Source organism: Etheostoma cragini, chromosome 23, assembly GCF_013103735.1.
Source record: "Etheostoma cragini isolate CJK2018 chromosome 23, CSU_Ecrag_1.0, whole genome shotgun sequence".
NCBI lineage: Eukaryota > Metazoa > Chordata > Actinopteri > Perciformes > Percidae > Etheostoma > Etheostoma cragini.
Window position 1 is genome coordinate 19,182,935 of NC_048429.1, and position 22,913 is coordinate 19,205,847.

At 39.9% G+C, this 22,913-nt stretch overlaps 1 protein-coding gene across 4 annotated transcripts in view; it reads right to left on the minus strand.

Annotated features, from left to right (window-relative positions):
* Positions 1–22,913, minus strand: part of scube1 (signal peptide, CUB domain, EGF-like 1) — a 111,395-nt gene that overhangs the window by 84,543 nt on the left and 3,939 nt on the right. For all 4 annotated transcript variants that reach the window (XM_034863787.1, XM_034863786.1, XM_034863784.1 and 1 more), the window contains exon 3: positions 1,137–1,262. In XM_034863787.1, the coding sequence (XP_034719678.1) occupies positions 1,137–1,262 (126 nt within the window). The remainder of the gene's footprint in view (positions 1–1,136; positions 1,263–22,913) is intronic.

Below are 22,913 nucleotides of genomic sequence, written 5' to 3' on the forward strand. Positions count from 1 at the left end.
AACACTTAAGTGTGACAAACATGCAAAGGAACAGGAAATGAGGAAGGGGGCAAACACTTTTTCACACCACTGTAATATTTAAAAGTTAACTCGTCCTCTATAAGAGAAAAAAAATATGTGAGAAATGTCCACGTCCAGCTATGCTATGCTACGCTACACTACGACTACTATTTTTAGTCACTGTTCCATTTTCTTGTATTGTGACTATTACTGCCACTGTGCATCACCCCCCCAACCGGCCCCGTCAGACCCAGCCTAACATGCCTGGGTCTGTCCCAGGCTTCCTCACCACTGTGGCACTAAATGCGTGATCTTGGGGGAATTTCTAGAATTATTGGGGATTTGTAAATCATAGAGTGTGGTCTAGACTTACTCTATCTGTAAAGTGTCTCCAGATAACTTCTGTTATGATTTGATACTATAAATACAATTGAAATTGAAACAGCTTGGCAGATAATAGACCTTTTTCCCAGCAGACATTTTGCCTTGTCATAGTAGGAGAAGCCCAGTTGAAGTTGATCACCTTAACGATGGCTCAATTCCATCAAGTGTCCCAGTGAGCTGTTTGAGTGAGTCAGCATGCACAATTCCAGGGCTTGGAATGCAGCATTATTAGTGGTTTTATAACTGTGCTTTTCCTACTATGACATGTCAACATGTCTGCCATGAAAAAGGTAGGAAAAAATAATAGCAGACCGACTGAATGATACTCAAAATATAACTCTTAACTGAAACCATTCAATGAGTCACTTTTCATTTGCAAAACCAAACAATTTTTTTTGCATTGCATTGAAAGCAAGCAGTGGGAGTTATTTTGACTAAGGTTATTTATATTTTAGCCCATGGTGCCTTCATGGTACATTTCCTGAGTAACATTATTTTCTGCTTACTTTTAAGGCAAAGAGTTAATTTGTGCAAATGATTAGTAGCCTAATCTTTGAATGGCATGATTATGAGAGTTTCAGAGCAGTGGTCAGTGCTAAATGTATATATTATATATATATATATATATTAGGCTACATATGCATTCAGTCCCATACATACAGTACATCCATCCATTATCAAGTTCTTCAATTTCATCAACCCTGTTACTGTGACACACACAGAGGGGGGGATGTCTTGAAGACTGGTCTTACCCTGACAGTTGTGTCCGTCGTGGGCCAGCATGAATCCATCGTAGCAGGTGCACCTGTAGTTGCCAGGTATGTTGATGCATTCATGGACACAGCCTCCATTGTAGTCGTTTTCACACTCGTCCATGTCTGAAAGACAAAAAGGGGTTTTGTTTGTTTCAGTTGCTTAGGTGTCACTGCAGTTATAGTTATAGAGTATAGATAGTTTTCTCTTCTTGTTCCATAGGTCATTGCATAATAAAACTGCTGAAACCCTGTCACAGCCTTGGAAACTTTTAAGATTGCAGGGGTTAGTCATGTCTGAAGCAGGACATGAAATGGCTGTTGAAGGGAAGAAATATTACAAAAAGAGAGCAGAGTTACTGCGTCATAACAGATGATGATCATGAGGGTGGTGAGTGTTAACATAGCAACATTACAGTGCAATAATGAAGGACCCTCAGGAAAGCAGAAGGGGGCAGTTGGGTGGGGAGTGAGGAAGGACAGGAACGTGTCAGCCGGTGTTTATTCAACTGGGGATGGACCCTCCCCACCTCCATGCTGAGTCAGCGGAGGTTTTCGCAGGAGCGGCTCACAAGTGGTTGCCATGTGGAGCCACTAAAACAAACAGTCCCCTGCCCCCTCCGTGTGAACAGCAGGAGATCCGGCAGGCAGCGAGGAAGACCCTGGCCCACAGCCTCCTCATCCCCATTCTATACTGAGGATCACACAGTGCTAAACTTCTCCATTCTGGCCCCCCCAGGCGTTCTGCTGGACGTGCCCATAGATCATCTTGGCCCGCTAAAGGGTCCAATCAGGGCCACTGGATGACTTCGCAAAGTGTGAAAATTCCAAAGATGTAATTAATCTTCCTGGAGTGGTTTACTGGTCTGGCCCACTTGAGATCAAATTAGGGGGATGTGGTCCATGAACTAAAATAAGTTTGGCACTCCTGCTCTACAGTGTGTCCACCCAGATCATTGTCCCATCCTTTACTCTATTCTCTTTTGACGGGAGTCAGCCAGCCTTCCAAAAGAAAGTAACAGCATGGGAGCAAATGTAGTCTACATAACTACCTAAAAATGTATATCCTGATGCCAGATTGGTCCAATCATTTACACCCTCAATTACTTTGTTGAATGGTGTGACGCATCCCACCTTCCACTAAATGTAGCCAAAACAAAAGGAAATAGGACATGCTCATTGATTTTAGAAATAACATCCAGGCACATTAAGTGTAATCAAAGGTTACTGTTCAATGTGTGCAATCTTATAACCACCTGGGGACGATAATAGACTTTGAGGACATTGGCACTTTTACATTGACAAATCCATCATGACCTACTTTTACCACGCTTTTATTCAATCAGTTTTATTATTTGCACTAGCAGCTTTGTTTGAAAAAATAAAACTCACTCGAGTGTTCTAGCAGGCTGATTGTAGGGGGTGTACGTATGTTCAGGACATGTCACAAATCGATTCAATATCGATTTTCGATGAGAAAAAACGATTCAAAAAAGTGTGTGTCACAGTATGTAAATGGAGTTACTTTTCACTTTTACATACAGTAAAAAAAAAGTACATACAGTACTCTATGTACTGTATGTATGTATGTGTGTTTATGCATATATGCATGTATGTATGTCTGTATGTATGTCTGTATGTATATGTATGTATGTATTTATGTATGTATGTATGTATGTATGTAACTTTTGCAGACGCCATGTTTTTGTTTTCTGTTATTTTGAAAGTATGGAAATAAAATCTAACTTTTTGTGACATATTATACAAATGTCTAATCTGTCATTTGATGCCTTTTGGAGATTCTTCCATCTTTTCTTGGCTTCTTCATGCACTTAATACAAATTTTTACCTGGGTTGCCCAAACATTCAAACCCCATGTATATGTGTATGAGGACTCTACTGCAAACAAAATCTACCTCTGATAACAGCAGGGCAGTTCAGTGTCTGTAATTACTTCAAATGTCTGTACTAACAGCAGGACAGTTGAGTTGAACAATCAGTTGTGGACTGAGGATATTGTTTTTTTGATTAAAAAAAGGCACCTTTTCATCAGATAATGATAGGATATACTAAGTAAAATCATATTTTAAATCAGTTTGACTGAAATTAATAAAATATTGTTTTTTGCGGGACTAGATTAAATCTACAATATGTAATTTTCTGCCATCTCTGAATCAAATAATGGATGTCAACACAGACTGAAGACTTCAAGAAGTTGCAAGGGATCATGGGAGTTCTTTTAACACCACCATTGCAGATTAAAATGTATCTGTTTACAGACAAGTTAATGTAATAAAGTTTTATTCACATGAAGTACAGCCTGTCATTTGAACAAAATGTTTTCCACTTAATTCCTTAGATTTTATGTATTGTAGCCAACCAGTTAGCGAGCAAGCAAGCTAACATTGGCCAGCAGTTAAAACCACAATATCCGTAAATAATTTACATCTCAGTGTCCTCTATCGAATGTGTTTTATTACTGCTGAAGAGGGGTTTGTTGTTGGAAGACTTACTCAGCGTTCTCTCAGTTTTTGACCCCCTCCCCCCCCACACACACACACACCCCGCATTCTAATTTGTGGGAAACTCTGGAATGGCCAGTGTTTGCCTTCGGCCCGACATGGGTGCCAGTGCATGGGGGCTAATATGGTCCTGTTCCCTAACGGAGCAATACACTTTCTGTAATTGCCTTTAGCAATCACACCCTGTAGTGGCTGAAAAAACAAATTAGTACCATGTAGACAGAATTTCTAAGAGACATGGTTGGTTTGACAGTCTGTGCGGCACTGGTGTGACTAATGCAGTTCAAACTTTAGGTCCAACAGATTAGCAGTGCATGCCTGTATTTCTTTTCCGAACACCAATAGTGGGCTGCCATAGAAGTACAGACTTTGTTTGTTTGGATCACAGAGTTTCTCAGGAAGTGGTGGAAAACTGTTAGTGACTCAAGTTGCCAGGTCTGATTTATGGGTGGAGGCCGATGGCCCTAAGCAGGAATGACACACACACACACACACGCACACACGCACGCACGCACGCACGCACGCCAGCACGCACACACACACACACACACACGACATAACCCAGACCTGGGCACTGAACACATACAAATACTCAAAAAAATACAAATGTACAGCACGCACAACCATAACACATACAAATGTAATGCAATACTGACAAACGGCAGACAAATAAATACAATCACACAATACAAATGCACAAACAAACAAAAACAAGACAAACACACTCGTTTATCCCACTATTCACAGAGACCTTATAAACACTTCCGTTCAGATCATTAACCCGCCTGTTGTCTTTGGGTCAAATTGGACCTTTTTCGAAAAAGTTTCTTTATCAAAAATTTGGGTTTCTTTCAAACTAATTTTCCCAAAAAGTAACGATCGTTCCCAACAACACTTCTAACAAGTTAAATCAGTTCATCAGTTCACTACTTTTATTGAATTTGTGTGGTTTTTCTCAATTTTATAGCATTTAGAGAAAAAACAATTGGTAAAAGACTATTTAAAAAGAAAGTGTAAAAAAGAGAGAGAAAAATGTTAAAAGTGACTGAAATGTGAACAAATGTTAAATAAAGAGACAAAAATGTTAAAAGATGTCAAAACAAGTAACAAAAATGTCAAAAAAAGTGACAAATGTCAAAATAAAAAAACTTAAACAATTTGGGGGAAAACGCACGCAGATTTCAAAAGGCTCAGAAAAAGTCAAAATTTTGAGGTCAGTGGGAAGACAACACAAGGGTTAACATCTGGATTTTGGACATATACATGAAAAGATCCTCATCTGAGAGGTTTTACTTGGTTAGAAACCAACATGACAAAAATCAAATCAAGGCCACATTCTGCACCATGAAGCGCCCCAGACATGTTTACCAGAAGCCAATTACACAGGCCAACACACATCAGTTGGTCTGATCTCTGACGAAGGAACCCTGTCTATAATAATAACTCTTTGCATTAAATGCTGTAATATAATATAGTGAACAGAGCTTCCTTCAAAAGGTTCACAAAACTGACCCAAAACAGCTTTAATTGATCTGCATTTTGGAATAACAGCCAGAATTAATTTTAATTATATAGTTTACGTTTTAAAGAAAAAAACAACCATGGAAGGAGGGAGTATACAAACTCCCGAAAGCCATAACTGGCTCATCTTTAAAGGCATTTGCAACCAATTGGGGAGAGCTGGAAAAGGCCACTGTTTGGGGAAAGGTTGTTTGGACACTTTGCTGTGCTGCCAACTCAGACGGCGTGGTTCAGCACTTCCTCTGTGCTCTGCTTTCCATCTGTCAGAGATGAAGGGAGAAGGTAAAGACTAGAACGACGAATGAGGGGGGAGACAGCCTCACTACAACACTGAGGGAGAATGAAAAGCAGCAGGTGATTAATTGGTGCCTGAATTGTTTCAAACAGGCAGACAGAGACGCATTCACACTAAGTTGGCTGCATTGGAAAAACACATCTTCTCTATGTTATGGACTTCCTTTCGCACTAAACTGGCGCTTTTTTTGCAAAACCAAATAATTTTCCCACAAGCACATCCTCTATTAAGCTGTCTCTCATAGAGGGTTTAAAGTAGGATCCATTTTTTTCTACTACTATCGATCTATGCTGACAGTTAAAATAGAAACGAGCAGACATACATTTAAAATGCCCTCTGTAAATAGATAGTATTACATGCTGCCGCTGGTAAAGTATTATCTACTTTCACTTAACTGCGGTGCCGTAAAGTCTAGACTCAATCAGATCTCTCTGATCTGCACAGTAATAACCTAATATACGCAGTTGTCAGTTTACGGCCACTAGGATGAGTGTGTGTTGGGCAGGGTGAGGGGCATCACGATGGTGGCTCTCCATCGTGATGCCGGTCAACCATCACAGAACAACCTTAACGCGTTACTTCATTTCCTAGCAAGAAGACAACTCTCTCCCCGGAAATTGAGGCGCCGCTTCCACTTGAGCACAGCCAACAAAAATATTAGTCCTTACAAAACATCCTATAGATGGGGACAGCACTATATACATCTTCAAAATCCTCAATAACTGACTGTCGCTGTATCTCTACGGACTGTAATGGTGTCTCACGCATCGGTTGCTGGGTGAGTCAGTTTAACACAGCACAAACACCCTAGATAGATAGATAGATAGATAGATAGAGCCCCAAAAAATGGGAATTTATGGTGTTACAGCAGCAAAATCAGTCACACAGCACAGAATATAAATACAAATGTAAATCCTTTAGCTAGGCCTGTACGAATAATCGTTATAAAATCACAATCTTGATTCAAAATGTTATCTTTAATTTTACGAGCCGACTGCATCACAACCACTACTACTTTCTTCTGTGCGTTTTAAACAGACTGTGTAAAAAAGGTTTTAAAGCGCTCCCAAGTGCTGCGATGCTCTCCCTTTTCTTCACTAAGGCATTACTTACATATAATACCTTAAAAGACTCAATTTTGGCAAGAGGCAATTTTGTGCAATCTTCATTACAGTGCAACATGTTCTATTTAACCATTTAATTTCATTATTACAGTGCAATATTTCTTTATTGTTAATACTTAACAACTTCATTTCCTTACAGTGCAATATTTAATACTCAGGACTGTATAATGTGTATACAAACCCTTTATCTTTCTTACTGTTGTATCTATCTATCTATCTATCTATCTATCTATGTGTGTATATTGTTGCTCTCAGGGACTGTGCACCATGTTCCCCCTCTCTTTTTTTTCTTCTCCTTCTTCACTACTTACAATATATATTTTTTATATTTCTATATGTTGTGTTGATGTGTGTAATGACAATAAAGGCATTCTGTTCTTGTGTTATAGGTAGGGCTGGGCAAAATGGAGAAACTCAAATATCAGGATATTCTTGACCAAATACCTCAGTGTCGATTTTGCCACATTACTGTATGGTTGACTGTTGGTGCGTTAACAACATTTTATTTACACAATGAGATTTTTGATAAATATTCTCCAGAAAGGATTTAATGACTTAGTGGGTAAAGGTAAATAATAGAACAGTTACAATAGTCCGGTAAATTCAGAAAATGACATCACTTTACGTTAATTCAGCCTATAAAACCAGGTAAAGTATATGGTAAGTACCAACTTACCATATATTACAATATGTCCAAAATCTAAGACGATATCTAGTCTCATACAGCAATATCGATACATCAATATATTGACCAGGTGATTGATATATTGACTATAGGTGCCATAAAAAAAATCTATGTCATTTTGTCATGGTTCATGTGTCCAATAAACATTACACTTTGTGAGAAAAGAATCGTGGTAGAGAACAGTGTAATAAATTCTGAGCTTAAAAATCCTGATTGACCTTTTTCCCCAAATCGTGCAAGCCTACCTTCAACAGCTGTGTTTTGTTGTTTAATGAGCCTCACTAACGAGGCTCAGGGTATACCGCGAATTCAAAATATACAGTAAATCCCTGTAAATTAAATGTTTATACCCATAATGCAATGTTTATTACAGTAATGAACCGGAAAAGAAAATTATGGTATTTTACTGGGCATTTTGTATTAAGTAACTGTACAGGTTACAGCAAAGTCTAAAAGTGTGGTTGCCTGCCAACTGGAAGGTTGGTGGTTCGAACCCTGGCTCTGCAGTCCCATGTCAAAGTGTCCTTGGGCAAGACACTGAACCTGAGTATTGGAGTGTAAATGTGTGTGAGTGCGTATCTGATGAGTAGGTTACACCTTGTACAGCAGCCTCGGCCACAGTGTATGAATGTGTGTGAATGCTGAATGGGTCCTGTACTATGTAGAAGATCTTTGAGTAGTCGCCAAATAAGAACAGTCCATTTCTGCTTGGTGTGTCAGCACCTTTAGCCCCTTGTGAGTCAAGCTCCACAAATACGGCATCCTTCATTTCCCATAATGCAGCCAACATATGTTTTCATTAGATTCCCCACTTCCTGGTACATGCCCATTTCTATTAAACTCCTTCCCTGTTTGTAACACAGACAGAGTGTAGTTAGATAGTTTTCAAGCCCAAGCTAAGATAACCCTGAAGAACTCAGAATTGGCTAAGCTTGTGCGGAGACACAGAAGACAGACAACTGTTTATACAGGCTGATGTTCCCAAAAGAATTAGAGTGTATATGCAGTTTTTTTTAACACAAATTGACCCACAAATATTAGGCAATACACTCCTTTCGCCTTGCCGATCAAAATGCCTTTCAGGTTTTTTTCTGGTGTGTCATGTTTACCAACACATTGAAAAACTGGTTTAGTAAACAGAAAGCTGCATGGATTTACAGTGGTTGCTTTTTTTAAATTCTGTTACTTAATAAGTCTGTTTCATACTGGGTGCTGACTAATTTGGCATGATTTCTGAGCGCTGCTTGGGCAGAGACAAATGGAATTTTCCCACCTTAAAAGGTCAGTCCATCTTAAATGAGACTGGGCCGAAGTTTTTTAGCTTTTCTGAATTGCTACACCTGAAGATGGGGTGAGCCTAACAATAAAAGGGGTTAGGATAAACTCACTGTATGATGGTGTATGTTGAGGTGATGGAAAGAATGGGAAGGAGGGTTTGAAGCATGTGTAGGTCCATGTGTGACAGAGGCAGGGAAGTGGGAGGAAGGAGGAAAGTGTGTTGTAGGGTCTAGCCCACGCGCCCCCAAACAGTGCCACTTCCTGCCCCTGAGCTGTTGTTGACATCTGACAGCGGTGCCCGACAGCTTCAGACAGCCTGCTCCTTCCGCTTACATACGCTCGTTTTGTAATTCCATGTCTCATCAAGAGAATTAAGCGCCTTCACTGACGGCCACACACCCCCTAACTGGACAGCGAGCTGAAGGGCAGCGGGAATAAAAGGGAAAAGGAGAAGAGGGGATGCTGCTTACATTTCATATACGTAAGCAATGCCATGTGCAATATCTGGAAGAATACTTACATGAGCAGGAATTAAAATCATTGGGGGGGGTCACTTGTTTTTTAAAATCTCTGCAGCTATTATGTGTTACTGGACATTTTTACCTTTGTACTTTAAAACGACCCGAGATTAGTTTCCAGAAAATGGTGTTAGACTTCCGCACTTTGATGATCATGCAAACGACCATGGATCAAACAACAGTAAACGAGTATGAAGCAGAGCAGTGGGGTTAGAAGGGGGGGGGCGAGTATACACAGTTTGTAGTACCACAAAACATGCAACATCACTGTCTTGCTACTTTACAGTGCCATTAAATTAGGCTGTATTTTCTAAATGTAATGTGACTGACAGGGCCTCACAGTACAAAAATACACATTAACACCAAGCTCTGTAGCTACACAGAGCTTTAGTCTTTTATAGTTTTATAGCACATGTACAATAAGGTTCAGTCACCCTACATCAACCCTGCTTTCAGACAGCAAATATGGACTGATGTACTCACTAACAGCCCAGCATTAAATTAACCACAATGAGAGCAAAACTAACTAGTTATAAGAAGTGGAATATTTAACAGCTGGAGAGAAATATATTTCTAGCTGAAATGAGAGTGGATATTGGGTTGAATCTCATTTCTCTATCTAACCCCTACCCATTACCCCCTCCCCTTAGTTTTGCCCCTCCCCCCGTTCACACGAGAGTAAGTGCTGCCCCAATACTCATTTGCATCGAGGGCTAGGGGTAAGACAAAAGGGTGCGCAGCCTTTAAAACCAAGGGAGGACGCGAACTTACTTGAAACCAAGTGGTATCCATATACAGTACGTTATGCTACGGGCAACAATGGCAGCCAGATCAACCAGAGACCCATAAATGTAAGTATATTTGTATTAAATAATTGATTTAGAAATTATTACAGTTTTGTTTTGTGCTCTTTACAGTTGTGTACATATATACTTGCAACCATGTTCTTTCTCGAAACTTTTTAAAAATTGCTAGCTTGCTATGATTATGCTTATCGCTAACGTTAATGTTACATTGCTGATTTGCACAACAGTCTCGCATTCCTCTGCCTTGAATGTACTCCATGCATGTCTACAGTTTTAACAATTAGAGAATTTTGTCTGATATCAGTGCAAAACTTTGGAGACATTGATACATGCTTTATATATACACAGGTGGAACACAGGAGGACACGCGGCAGCTTATCCACTTTATACTATATATACCGCCCTGTATCACACAGGAGGACACAGCAGCTGATCCATTTTCGGACTGAAAACAAGCAGAAGTTTCTTAAATCATGTGTTCATGTTGCACTCATTCATTATTGCATTGGTACTGTATTGTTGTAATCATTTTAATTAATTCCTGTCCATGCACTTGTACATTGTTGTTGGTTATGATACGGGACACTGATAAATACATGTGGGGGGGGGGGGGGGGGGGGGTTACTGGCCAACAGGCTTTAGACTGGTCTGGAATATCAGAATAGCTGTAGTTCATTTGTTTGTATGTGGTCTTGTGTGTCTTTTTTAGTTATACACATTTGAAGCCTTTTCATGTGTGTGACATGTAAGTTATGGTTCTAATAGTTGATAATGGTTCTGTAATGTAATATATTTTCTGTAATGTTGTTGCCTGTTATGTTCAATTTATTGGGCAATCAAGAATGCTTCAAGAATGTTTTCAGCTAACAGAAAGTAAATTAAGCTCTAATAAACCCACTGTGCGCTACCTGCTCAGCAATACATGACAGAAAACTAATGTTAGCAGACAGCAAGCTAACATTATAACTCGACTATTTTTGTCAGGGGTTGGTGGATGACAACACAGATCCCAAAGAGAATGAATATTGGACTTAGGCTACATCAGTCGGGTGGCCACATCAATGTTAATGTTGCTCTGTGTTTCCTCACCTAGGCTATTGTTAGACATTGAAGTGATTTGCTGGCAGGCCACTGTGTTTGTAATAACCAAGTCCATAACCAAAACTAAGTTTTGCCAGCTGCTATTAGAGAACTATAAGCTATTTTTTTAGCATAGTGTTACCATAGACATATAAATATAGAGTAAGGGGCTAGCTAGTGTAAATAGTTAAACATCTAGCAAGCTATAATGACTCTAATGTAGGCTGTGTCCCAATTCATTACCTTATTCATTCATTCACTAGTCCCTAAACAATGGACACAAATTGAGGAACTCAGAATTTTAAATAAAGATGAAATGGTGGACACTATAATTAGTTGACTGAGACCATATTGGACTTAGATTCTTCAAGTGACCATAAACATGACTTCAAATGAATGGTATTGTTGCACCATCCCTGCTGGGTGTCCATGTGTATTAGCTTGCTTACACAATAGCCACTTCTATTAGATAACGTTGATGATTTTGACAAGTCATAATAAAAAAGCGGAAAAAAGGTGTAAATATAAACATTCCACTTAGGCTTTCCCGTTGCAGTTTTCAGGTGTTGCACACATAGTAGCTTACTGACACGCCTTTTCTGAGTAGTTAAATAGAGTGAAGCCTTCTTTAATGTCATTAGTGGCAGATGTCAGAATTCTGAGAATAAAGTCCCTGTTCCATTATCTTTTATTGTGACTGTTGTTGCCACTGTCCCGTCAGACACTGTCTTCCAAGAGCTTGGGTCTGTCACAGGTTTCTTCCTAAGAGGAGTTTTTCTCGCTCTTGGGGGAATAACTAGAATTGTTGGGTCTTTTTAAATTATAGTGTGGTCTAGACCTGTAAAGTATCTTGAGATAACTCTTGTCATGAATTGATACTATAAATAAAATTGAAATGTCTGTCATCAATAGGACCTTTGTGTCTGTGCGTATGTGAACGTTCTACTTCCCGCTAGTGGCCCATAACCAATGAATGCAGCAAAATCGTAAGGAAAGTTTTCTAGGTGATGGACCCAAAGTGCAACTATAGCCTGGCAAGCATGACTTCCTAATCATCTGCGTCACTAGGTCTAAGTCACTGGGGTTGTACCAAAACCCTTAAAGTAATACCAATAACAACAGAGTACTTCATTTGATATCTTTTTTTTCTTTTTTTTTGTGGGCCAATCACGTTTTCTAGATCTGGGTACAAGAAAGATTGAATGCAGGTAGCATCTTACTAGAGAAGTTTTGATACCACTTATCCTTGGTTTATTCTTGGTACTACCAATACTGAGTGGATGAATGTTGCGTATGTCTGCTTGACAGTCACATTAAAACATACCAGCTAAAAAACAAAGAATAGGTCTTAAGCTTGTAGATCAAATTGGTTTTAACAGACTTCAGCAAACATTTTCCCTTGTGTCCCAAAATAATATATAAATAGTGGTGGCATGAGGTCACTGTATCTATATATAAAGTCTGAGCTTCAATAAATCTGACCTGCTCCACTGAGTCTGAGCATGGAAGAAGCAGACAGAGACAAGAGAGGGAGGGAGGTGCGCGGACGGAATCTGTGTTGGGCAAGTTGCATTTGTGTGATTGTGAGTGTGTGTGTTTGAACTGAGGTATGTGTGTGTGTCTGCAAATAGCCAGTGAGGAGAGCGGCTGACTGATGACGGAGGTGCAGACGCCAGGCAGACAATGGCCTAGTAATCGTCTGCCACTATTCCCTCTCGCCCTCCCACCTGCGCCATCTATGAGATGCCCACTCTCCCTTTGTCTCTTTCTCTGTAAAGCAGGTCAGGTGTTTGTTTCTAGGGTTGCAAGTACAATCCAGTCTCAAACTGGCAGGGAATCTTCTCTCATATATGTGGTGTGTCACGTTCAATGCCACAATTGCGGTGGAAATCTAAGAAGCTAAGAACTAACTATTAATTGATGCACTCCTATATCAATCCAGCTGTTATCCTGATAAAAGTATATTTTATCATGCTGTGTATAACTGTTGCATACCACCGGTGTCTAGATTCCCTCGGGGGGTCTGATGGTTCTTTACGCCTATATAGAAATATTAGTATAGCGATGGAGTCTAATCGCCAAAGAATTTTTTTGGACCTGTACAATAAATCTTAATTGCATATCTGCAAATATGTCTCTCCTGATTGAAACGTTACACTGTTACATATTCAGTCTCTCTTTCAAACACACTGCCGACTAATTTGGAACAATCACGAGCACTACATGGAAAAGTTACAGACAAAGGCGAAAAAACAGGCGGAAAAAGTGTCCACCCGGCTGTCATGTTTCTGTCACCGCCAATTAGAGTTGGAGATAATAAACACCTGTAACTAATGCAGAATCATTTGTCATGGGAATGAATGCCGATTTCAACCATTCCCACTGAAGACAAAAGACAGATGTTTGTGGGTGTTAATGGGTTTTTTGTCCAGTGGGAAAGGAGAGCCATCAACAGCCACACTGACCATGTGTGTGGGACTCTGCCTTTCTGTGTGTTCCTATCCAGCTCAGCCTTAGACTGACCTCAGAACTCACCAGAAACTCACGCCAGTTTTGCTTTTGTCTATTTGTAGTCATTTTGTGTCTTTTGGTAGTTGCTTTCTGTCACTTTGTCACCATTTTGTGTCTCTTTGCGGTCTATTTGTGTCTCCTTGCATCTATTTTGCATGTATTTGTAGTTGTTCTATGTTTCTCTGTGGTCATTTTGCACCACTTTGTGGTCAGTATGTGTCTATTCAAGTGACATTTGGCAGTAAAGGCCACGAGGCCCCTGATGCTTTGGGCCCCTGGGCTTGTGCCTGGTAGGCCTGTAAGGTAATCCGTCCATGGTCGGAACAGATACAAACACATTGTCTAGCTTGTTTTCCATAGAAATACGAAAAATACAAAAAATAAACCAATTCTTCTTATTGTTTTATTTTAGGTAGACAATTTTAAACATCTGTCCAGGAACAATGGATTAAAAATCCAAATTCTGGTGCATTTGCAATAATGTTTATTATCCCTCTGGAAACGAGAGGGTCGTGCACGACTTAAAACAGCACCATAATTAAAGACAGACACTTACCAATCGTTGCAGCTAACAGTTAACAAGCTAGCGGTTACAGAGGTGTCTTTGTGGTATATCTAGCCTCTACAGGTGATTTTCTTTCTAGCCTGGAACTTGTGCCTTTTTCGGGGTCGTTGAGCATTACATACAACTGTTACATCCAAGATTTATCCACTGGATGTCCATAATTCATCAAATTTTTGCTAATTTCTGCCGCTAGCTCCGTGCTCCGTTTTACGTCTGTGTGCCATGACTTTCGTTTGTTTAGGGAAGTGAGGCAGCATCATGCCCATATATGGGCAACAGCGAGAGCAAAGAGAATAGAGTGGGAAAAATAATAATCCTCCAAGTCAAATTAGTCTAGTATGTGATCAAAGATATAATTGAACGGACAAGATAGAAAACTACTGTTTTACAGGGGAGAAAGGCGTCACTGTTTTGAGATTTTGCGTATATTTATATTATATATTTGGGCCTTTTTTGAAGAAATGTTAATAGTATGTGCTTTATATAAGTTATAATGTTTATTACTTTTATTTTTTGTATATAGGAGAACTGTTTTAGACAACACAAATGCTTGTGTAGCATTGCTGTGGGGGTAATATCAATAAATATGGCATTATCATGTTGATTATTGGGATAAGTAAATGTCATGAGGGCAAAAGCGTCTGGACTTTCTTTAAAAAAATGTATGTATTTTGTCAACTGTATAAGTATAATGTTTATTTCTTCCCAGTGTGTCTCCCAAGACAGATGAGAATTGTTTTAGAGAGGAGATTATCTTAGCTTGTACTGCTCTGTGTGTGAAAACAATACATATCTGTAAGATTCATCTTCGGTTTAATTTATGTTTTTGTCTTTAAGGTCCTACAACCATTTTTAACATTCAAGTGATCTAACTGCAGCACAAATATTTTAATCGCCCAGTTTGTCCTGAAAAAAATGATGTTCATTTCTTGACTTTAGATAACAGGGTTGAAGATTTTTTAGAAAAGAAAACCAGACGGACAATGAGCTGTAAAAATGACCTTAGGTCTCAAAGGGTAATGTACACTGTCCCTGTCAAATAAATAGATACATTAAAGTAAAATGTCCCAGAGTGGCAAACTACACAGTCACAACCTGCCTTTTCTTCTACCTGCTTCACGCTTAAGTTGCTCTGGTACAGAGATAAAGCGAATGGACATGCCAAAAAAAGACCTAATGAGAGGGGTTTCTATTCAGTGCATTTGCCAGTTGATGAACCAATAAATGAATCTGTAAGTGACACATCCTAAGTAAAGCCAGGGTTGTTTTTGCAGTCCTCTGACAGCTCTGTGGCAACCAGCCAGATCACTCATCCCTCTGGACCATCATACACTGTACAAAATGTGCACTTTGACAGGCCACTGAACCTGTAACTATGAATCAAAATCACACTTTTTCCCAACAATTAATCCTCAAATGTTATTTACTTTGTTGCTATAACAGTTTTGAAAAAGAAAATCCTCACACAACGTTTTACCATCAGTACCACTGAAATGAATCCCAGCACATTAGCCATGTTGAAATAAGGCAAAATAAAGAAAATAAGTGAAGTCTGGTTAGACTTTTAGGAGATACAAAGACATTTCAAATTGTTGTTACGATGGGTTTTTGCAGCAGGAATGCCATCACTTATCTCCCAAAGCTCATAGAGTTTTCTTCTGCTCTGAACTCTGAAAACACAGCAAAGTCTCTTTAATTCAGTGATTCATTTCATCATAATCCTCACTCTCACAACACTCTTTCAACAGACGGTTACTCTTTTGCTAGATCCTTTTATAAACAGAGAGACAACTCTGGCACTGTTTTGCACAAACACACACACACATGCAGTACAGCAGGCTTGACTGCTCCCACATACTCTTCATTTGACAGCACAAGGATAAAAGTTCAAATTTTTCCATAACGAGCCATCAGTATCAGCTTGTGGAAAAGTCTACAGAAAGGGCACCGTTCATAAACGCCAGATCCAATTTCCGTGGCAAGCAGCTTTGAAAGAAACATTAATTTGAGGAAACGATTTTTCTAAGAATACAGTCGGAATGGGACCCACGATGATGGTGGTTACCCCGCCGAGTCCTGCTGAACTGTCAGGAAGCCGGCTCCTGGCAGAACAATTCCGCTTGCGAGTTGCTAATTTGTAGTGCCAAAGTGTAGCAGAGGCTAAGAGCACAGGTCGTCTCCCTTGGTCACCGGGGCTTGCATCCCAGTCATTACAATAGCACAAGAGCAAGCAAGAGTTTTCTCAATGTGGTGCCACACAGGCTGTCATCATCAATACGATCCATGTTTGTGTGGCTTTCTTTAGAAACTGATTTCAAATTGACCAATTCACAAGTTTCTATTGCTATTTTGACCACATAGAGTCTTTCGGCACGTTGGCCTGACCCAGCACATTTACCTTTTCTTTCATAAGTGAAAGTCGAACCTTTGGCAACTTCTTTAGTGCTCGGCTCTCATTGCTGTGGTGTTTCTGAACTGTACTTCCCAGAGACAAAACAAACCTGCCTGCGAATCACTTACTCTGAGCCAAAGGATTTTCCTGGGAAAATTGCAAAAATACTGATCGTTTTAATTAGGAAATATTAAAGTAAGAACTGGGACATAATGTCAAGGCTAAATCAAGTGTCTGCCCCTGTCCTGGTCCTTTAATATTGGCTTGCCAATATAGTTGGATACAGATGCACAGTTAGACTAAAGGTCTAGCTAGGTAGGTTTGCAATAAGGCCTTGTTCCGACAGACATTAGATTTAAAACAAATCATTTTGATCCTAACCAACATAGCTCCCTGCTTTTAAAAAGAAACTAACAAAGATATTCAGACATGTTGCTGCGTAACATACACATTGAAGTTACACGTTGCATCACATACTTATCTCAATAGTTCACACAGAGTTTTTGACCAAGAACAGCACTTCAAAAAAATTCAGCATGTCAAGGCAGGGTCCGGTTTGGGTACCTCCTAATTGCCCCCTGCTCTTTGCAGATAATGTGGGTGATGTGGTTCTGTTGGCTTTATCAGACTGTGACCTTCAGAATGTACTGGGGTGGTTTGCAGTCAATCATGAAGAGGTCGGGATGAGAGTCAGTGCCTTCCAAGTCTGAGGTCATGGTTCTCTGCTGGAAAACAGAGGTTTGTTCTCTCCAGTCTGGGTGGGAGTTGCTGCCCCCAAGAACCGAATTTCAAATATCTCAGAGTATAATAAGTGAAGGTAAATTGGAATCGGGAGATGGACAGATGGATTGGTGCAGCGGCAGCAGCAATGTGGTCATACCAGACTGTTTTGGCAAAGAAGGAGCAGCTGAGACTGAGTTCAATGCTTTCAATTTACCAGTCAATCTGCATTGCGACCCTCACCTATGGCCATGAGTGTTGGGTACTGAAGAATAAAAGAATGAGATCACAGATACCAAAGGGCCAAAATGAGTTTCCTGTTTAGCGTGGCGGGGCTCACCCTTAAAGGCAGGTTAAGGAGCACAAACATCTGGAGAGCTTCACTGTGACCAAGCCCCGGATAATCGGCAGAAAATGGTTGATGGATGTTAATATTCTGCCTTTGCCATTATTTAAATAGCTTCTAGACTGGATGGATGGATGGATGGATGAATGGATGGATGGATGGATGGCAATATTCTGCCTTTGCCATTATTTAAATAGATCTTACATAGACATAAAGACTGGACGGACAGACAGGCGGACGAATGGAGGGACGGGCGGACGGACGGACAGACGGCGGATGGATGTTCATATTCTTTGCCATTATTTAAATAGCTTTTAAATAGACATCAAGACTGGATGGATAGATGGATGGATGGATGAATATTAATATTCTGCCTTTGCCATCATCTAAATAGCTTCTGAATAGACATACAGACAGTCTGAATGATATTATACTCATATAACTCAAGGTTAAGTAGATTTAACAATGCAATTTGATGGGGAGGGAGAATCATTTCCTTATTGTTAGGGGTGTTCTCCTCAAGAATGATTAGTTTTTCTGGAGGCTTATGGATCTCAGTGGTGAAGTGCCAATTTCAACTATAATAAAGTTTGTGTTATCAGGCTGGTAGAGGGACAACACACCCTCCTCATTATTTTCAATAAACTGCATCTTTTTCTTTTTTGTTACAATTTACCTTGAACATATTGCTCCAGGTCTTTCTGCCAGCAGATAGTGCCAAACCACACAGAGGCTGAGGTGTTATAACATTCTACCCTGACAATAAAAATAAAACCCTGCATCCAAGGATATTAAGTATGAAGGGTGCATCTGGAGGTCTCTGAATAAATACAGGTCATCTGGACAGAAAGGTCTGCTAAGATGACAGATGAGAGATAACTATGTGGACAGAGCTTACATTTCTGAGCCAATGAACTCTTAAAAAAAAGTCTATGCAGACCGTCAGTTGTATCCAATTTCCCCCACTGTATGTTTTACTAGACTGTTGAGTGACTCTTGGCTGATATGGAATGACGCTGATAATAAAGAAGCAGAGAAGACCTGAGGGAGAGAGGGCGAGCACAGGCGCTCTGCTGCTTCCAGGTGCTTCCAGGAATAGCAGAGCTGCTAATGGCGCTGGCCTGCAAAGTGGCCCTTAATGCCTGTTGATGGAAAACACAGCCGGCCAATTACAGCGGCCATATCTAATCAACGGGGTCAGTGGTCAACTCCCTCCGACCATCTGTCTTCATTTGACATCCCTGTCTTGAGCTGTTGCCTCATCACTGGGAGTTCAATGGATCTCTGCGCACGATCAGGAGGAAAAATGTGTTGTTGTGAAGCATGTTTCACACACACACAAATGTACATACATACTGTATGGAATGCCATTTAATGAAATATTTAATACATACTGTATGTTTTTAAACATACACAACATAAATATGGCAAAGAAATAAATACTGAAATACATATATAAATGAGTCAACAAAGTTCAATAAATTAATAAATACTTTTTTATTTCATAAATGTAATAAATGTTTTAAAGGACTACTTTTTATTTTAGTGGATTTCCTAAGGCCACATTTATTTCACTCTTCTTTATTTTCATTTATTGTTTTCAAATGAAGGTTGTGGTTATCTCATAGATTCAAACCAGACCAAAGGCTGATTAATGCACCTGCGTTAAATTGACGCTGGGGTTACGTGAGTAGGTACGTGGAGACACGGACCCTACACCGGACCCTACACCGGATCCTAGACCGGACCCTACGCTGGACCCTACACCGGATCCTACACTGGCTCCTACACTAGACCCTACGCCGGACCCTACGCCTGACCCTACACCGCATCCTACACCGGACCCTACGCTGGACCCTACTCCAGATCCAAAACCGGACCTTATGCTGGACCCTACACAGGATCCTATACCAGACCCTACACCGGATCCTACACCGGATTCTAGACCGGACCCTACGCCGTAGCCTTACGCGCCCCCCTTGAAAAATGTAACTACACGTAGATCGGCCGTGGCATTGTAGTGTTGCATTTTCCCCATTTTCTGATTCTCCTTCCCCAGAAACAACATGAAATCAAGGAGAAGGTTAATTTTTCCTGCTACAGATTTCCCACTGTGGTTAGAAAGAACAGGGGAGTCACTTTGTTTCTCTCACTATGACTCAAGAGTATTGAATATTTAATATAAGAAATAGAAATACAAAAAGAGTTGACCCTTGTTTTGGATTCCGATCCAAATCAACGCTTTTTATAGACTCAAAAATAATTCATATATAAAGGGTCAGTTCAACACATATGACGTCATTTTGAGATACCAGCGCACATAGAAGAAACAAATATTACAGCGATCATACAAGAGATCAACAAATATGTTTATATGCTATAGACCCACTGTAATGCCTGGAAAACGCCCTATAGAGAGAGAAGTCATGACATCTGGGCTGCTCTAGGTTCAACTAGCTTCTGTATTTCAATACAATCTCTCAATTTTCTTTCAAGCGTGTTCGTAGGGTTAACTTTCCATATTTTAAGACAACTTAGCCTCCACTATTACATCACTTGCTATTTGTTACGAGTTACAACCTAAGAGAGTTAAAGAAAGTCAAACAATGTGTTAGCATACAGCTCCCATGATAATACCACCATCGACTCTTACATCCTTTTATATTTTTTATGTTAAACAGCTATTTGGTATTATATTTGTTGTAATTATCTATACATATGAAAACGCGTAAACCGATTACCACATGCACATGACAAAAGGTCATGCTGTTGAGTAGGGTTATTTTCCCAGGTTGGGGTTCAAGTTATTTGCTTTATTACAAATGCCAATAGAGTTTTGAATGAGGTTGTCTTTCTGGAGCATAACCAAGAGGTTTGAAAACTTTGAAAACCCTAAAAAGCCCTGGATTTCAATAAAGTGGTGGATCATTTGCATGGAAACCAATGACACCATCATCACTACGTGTTAATGGCCGCTTAATAAATAACAAAGAAGTCAGTCAGGTTCTATGATTCATTATTTGGGGAATAGTTTGATATACATTTACTGGTTCAGTGTGCAACTTGGTGAATGCTGATAGCAGGGCTGTAGTCAAGTCCACCTTTGTCAAGTCCAAGACCAGGACTACAAGAGACTGAGTAAAGGTTTGAGTCCAAGTCAAGACCGAGTCCACACGAAAGACAGCCAAGACGGAGGAAGCAAGGATCAATTTAGGGTTGTGCAACTTCACATGTTTTTATTTTAGTTAGTCCAAGAAAGGGGTGTGCAATAAACTAGATTCCTATTTGTACTGCGGTTCAAGCTCCACAGACTCAAAATGGATTCAATTTTTAGTTATGGATTTTCGTTTCGTAATGCCGTGTATACTATCACATTGGGCAAGTAACTACATGTACATACTGTGAATCGTTTTTAATCAAAAATCGATTTGGAAACATTGACCCTAAAAATCTAATCGAATCTTGACATTTTCTGAACTGTGCACCCCTAGGCCAAGACAAGTCTGAGTCCAAATACAAACGAGTCCAGGACATATCAAGCCAATAGAAAATGTCTGGGGTCATGGACTACTATCCCTGCCTGATAGAGCAGAACGAAGCCTTTAGATGGAAAGCCCATTGCTTTCTTTGACTTCAACTGACTTTGTCTTTTTACTGCTAGCTGCCATCTCTCAGAAAATAATTCAATTAGTACAATGTTATCATAACGAATAGGAATGAACTACAAAAATGAGACCCAAGTTGCAGTAAATTTTACTTCATCGAGATTTCAAAAATGCAAAAGGACTGTAGCATCATTTTTATGGAGGCAATCTGTCTTGTTACGAGCAGTGGAGCGCACGGGACGTGGGAAAAGATTACACTCTGTGTGTGTGTGTGTGTGTGTGTGAGAGTGGGCTAAGATTCGGCATATCTGTGCATTCCCCGGCGCTCCAGCTGTGGTGTGCTTTGAGGCAGAAGTGAGTGGAGGTGTGAGCGCACAGCCAGGTTCTGCCCCCGTCTCACCCCAATACCCTCGCCCAGTCCACTTCCTCCCCTTTAATTGGGAGAACCTGGGAAAAGGGGAGGGAGGGTGTGTGTATGTTGGGGTGTGAAACAGCTGTCTGACTTGCTGTTACATCAGAGGCCCAGTTCTTGGACCCAAACCAGGTCTAGGACTAAAGTTTACACCTGGCAACCCACCTGGAGTGTGTTGATACAAGTTCGTAATCATAATGTATCATACTAGTAATGTAATAATGTATACTTTATTAATCCCGCAAGGGGAAATTACAATTGACACTCTGTTGTTATTACACACATTACACACAGGCCTTAACTACACACACATGCTCAGGTCCAATACATGCACTAATGTGGAGATGTCAGAGTGTGGGGGGGGAGGGGGCTGCCCATGGTAGGCGCCTCGAGCAGTTGGGGGTTTGGTGCCTTGCTCAAGAGCACCTTGGCAGTGCCCTCCTGATTGAGCTGCACATGTTATGTGCTTTCCACTTCTACATTTCCAAGAGAAATATTGTTTTATTTTACTCCACTACATTAATCTGACGGCTTTACTTACTAGTTACTTTACACATTAGGATTTTTGCACGCAAAACACATGTGGTTTATAAAACACAATGTTTTAATTTCAATTAAACTACCTAACAATATAACGGCCTTATGTAACATTTTCAATGCAGGACTTTTACTTGGAACAGAGTATTTGTACAGTGTGGTACTAGTATTTTTAGTTAAGTGAAGATCTACTTCTTCCACCACTGCATATTGGATATCTGCCAATACAGAGTATGATCTGATACTTACAGTTTATTAACCTACATGTTGATTAAATATGTATCTGACACATTGACATAGCAGCGGTAGTCAACTACATTTTTTATACTGACCATAAGGACATCTTTGCTACATAAAGAAATGAAATTGTCTTCCTGTACCTGACTGCACCTCCCTATACTGAGGCTACGTTTGGGATCAAGGTATGCTTAGGGTTAGGAAAAATGAAAATACTAGGTTAAGATGAAGTAAACCATGGATATGGTTTACAGTAACTACAGTAGTGTGTAAACTTTTGATATTATTGCCAAGTGAGTTGCTATAAAAGCTAGAAACTATATATACTATATGTTTTATGTACTTTAGACATTATATATTTCTATTTATCACTCTACATGCCCTGCACACCCATATAAGCATTTAAGCATTATTTATTTTCATTCATATAACTAATATCTCAACTTTTCCATGGTGTTTTTAATTGTTTCTGTGCTGTATTCTCTTTAAGCTGTGAACTTTGCACAGAATTTCGTACTACAGTGTACTGTGGTATGACAATAACGAAATCTTGAATCTTGCATCTTGGTTGACATATAGCTTTAACCATCCACTAGACTTACATTTTTGCCTCGCTAAAAGAA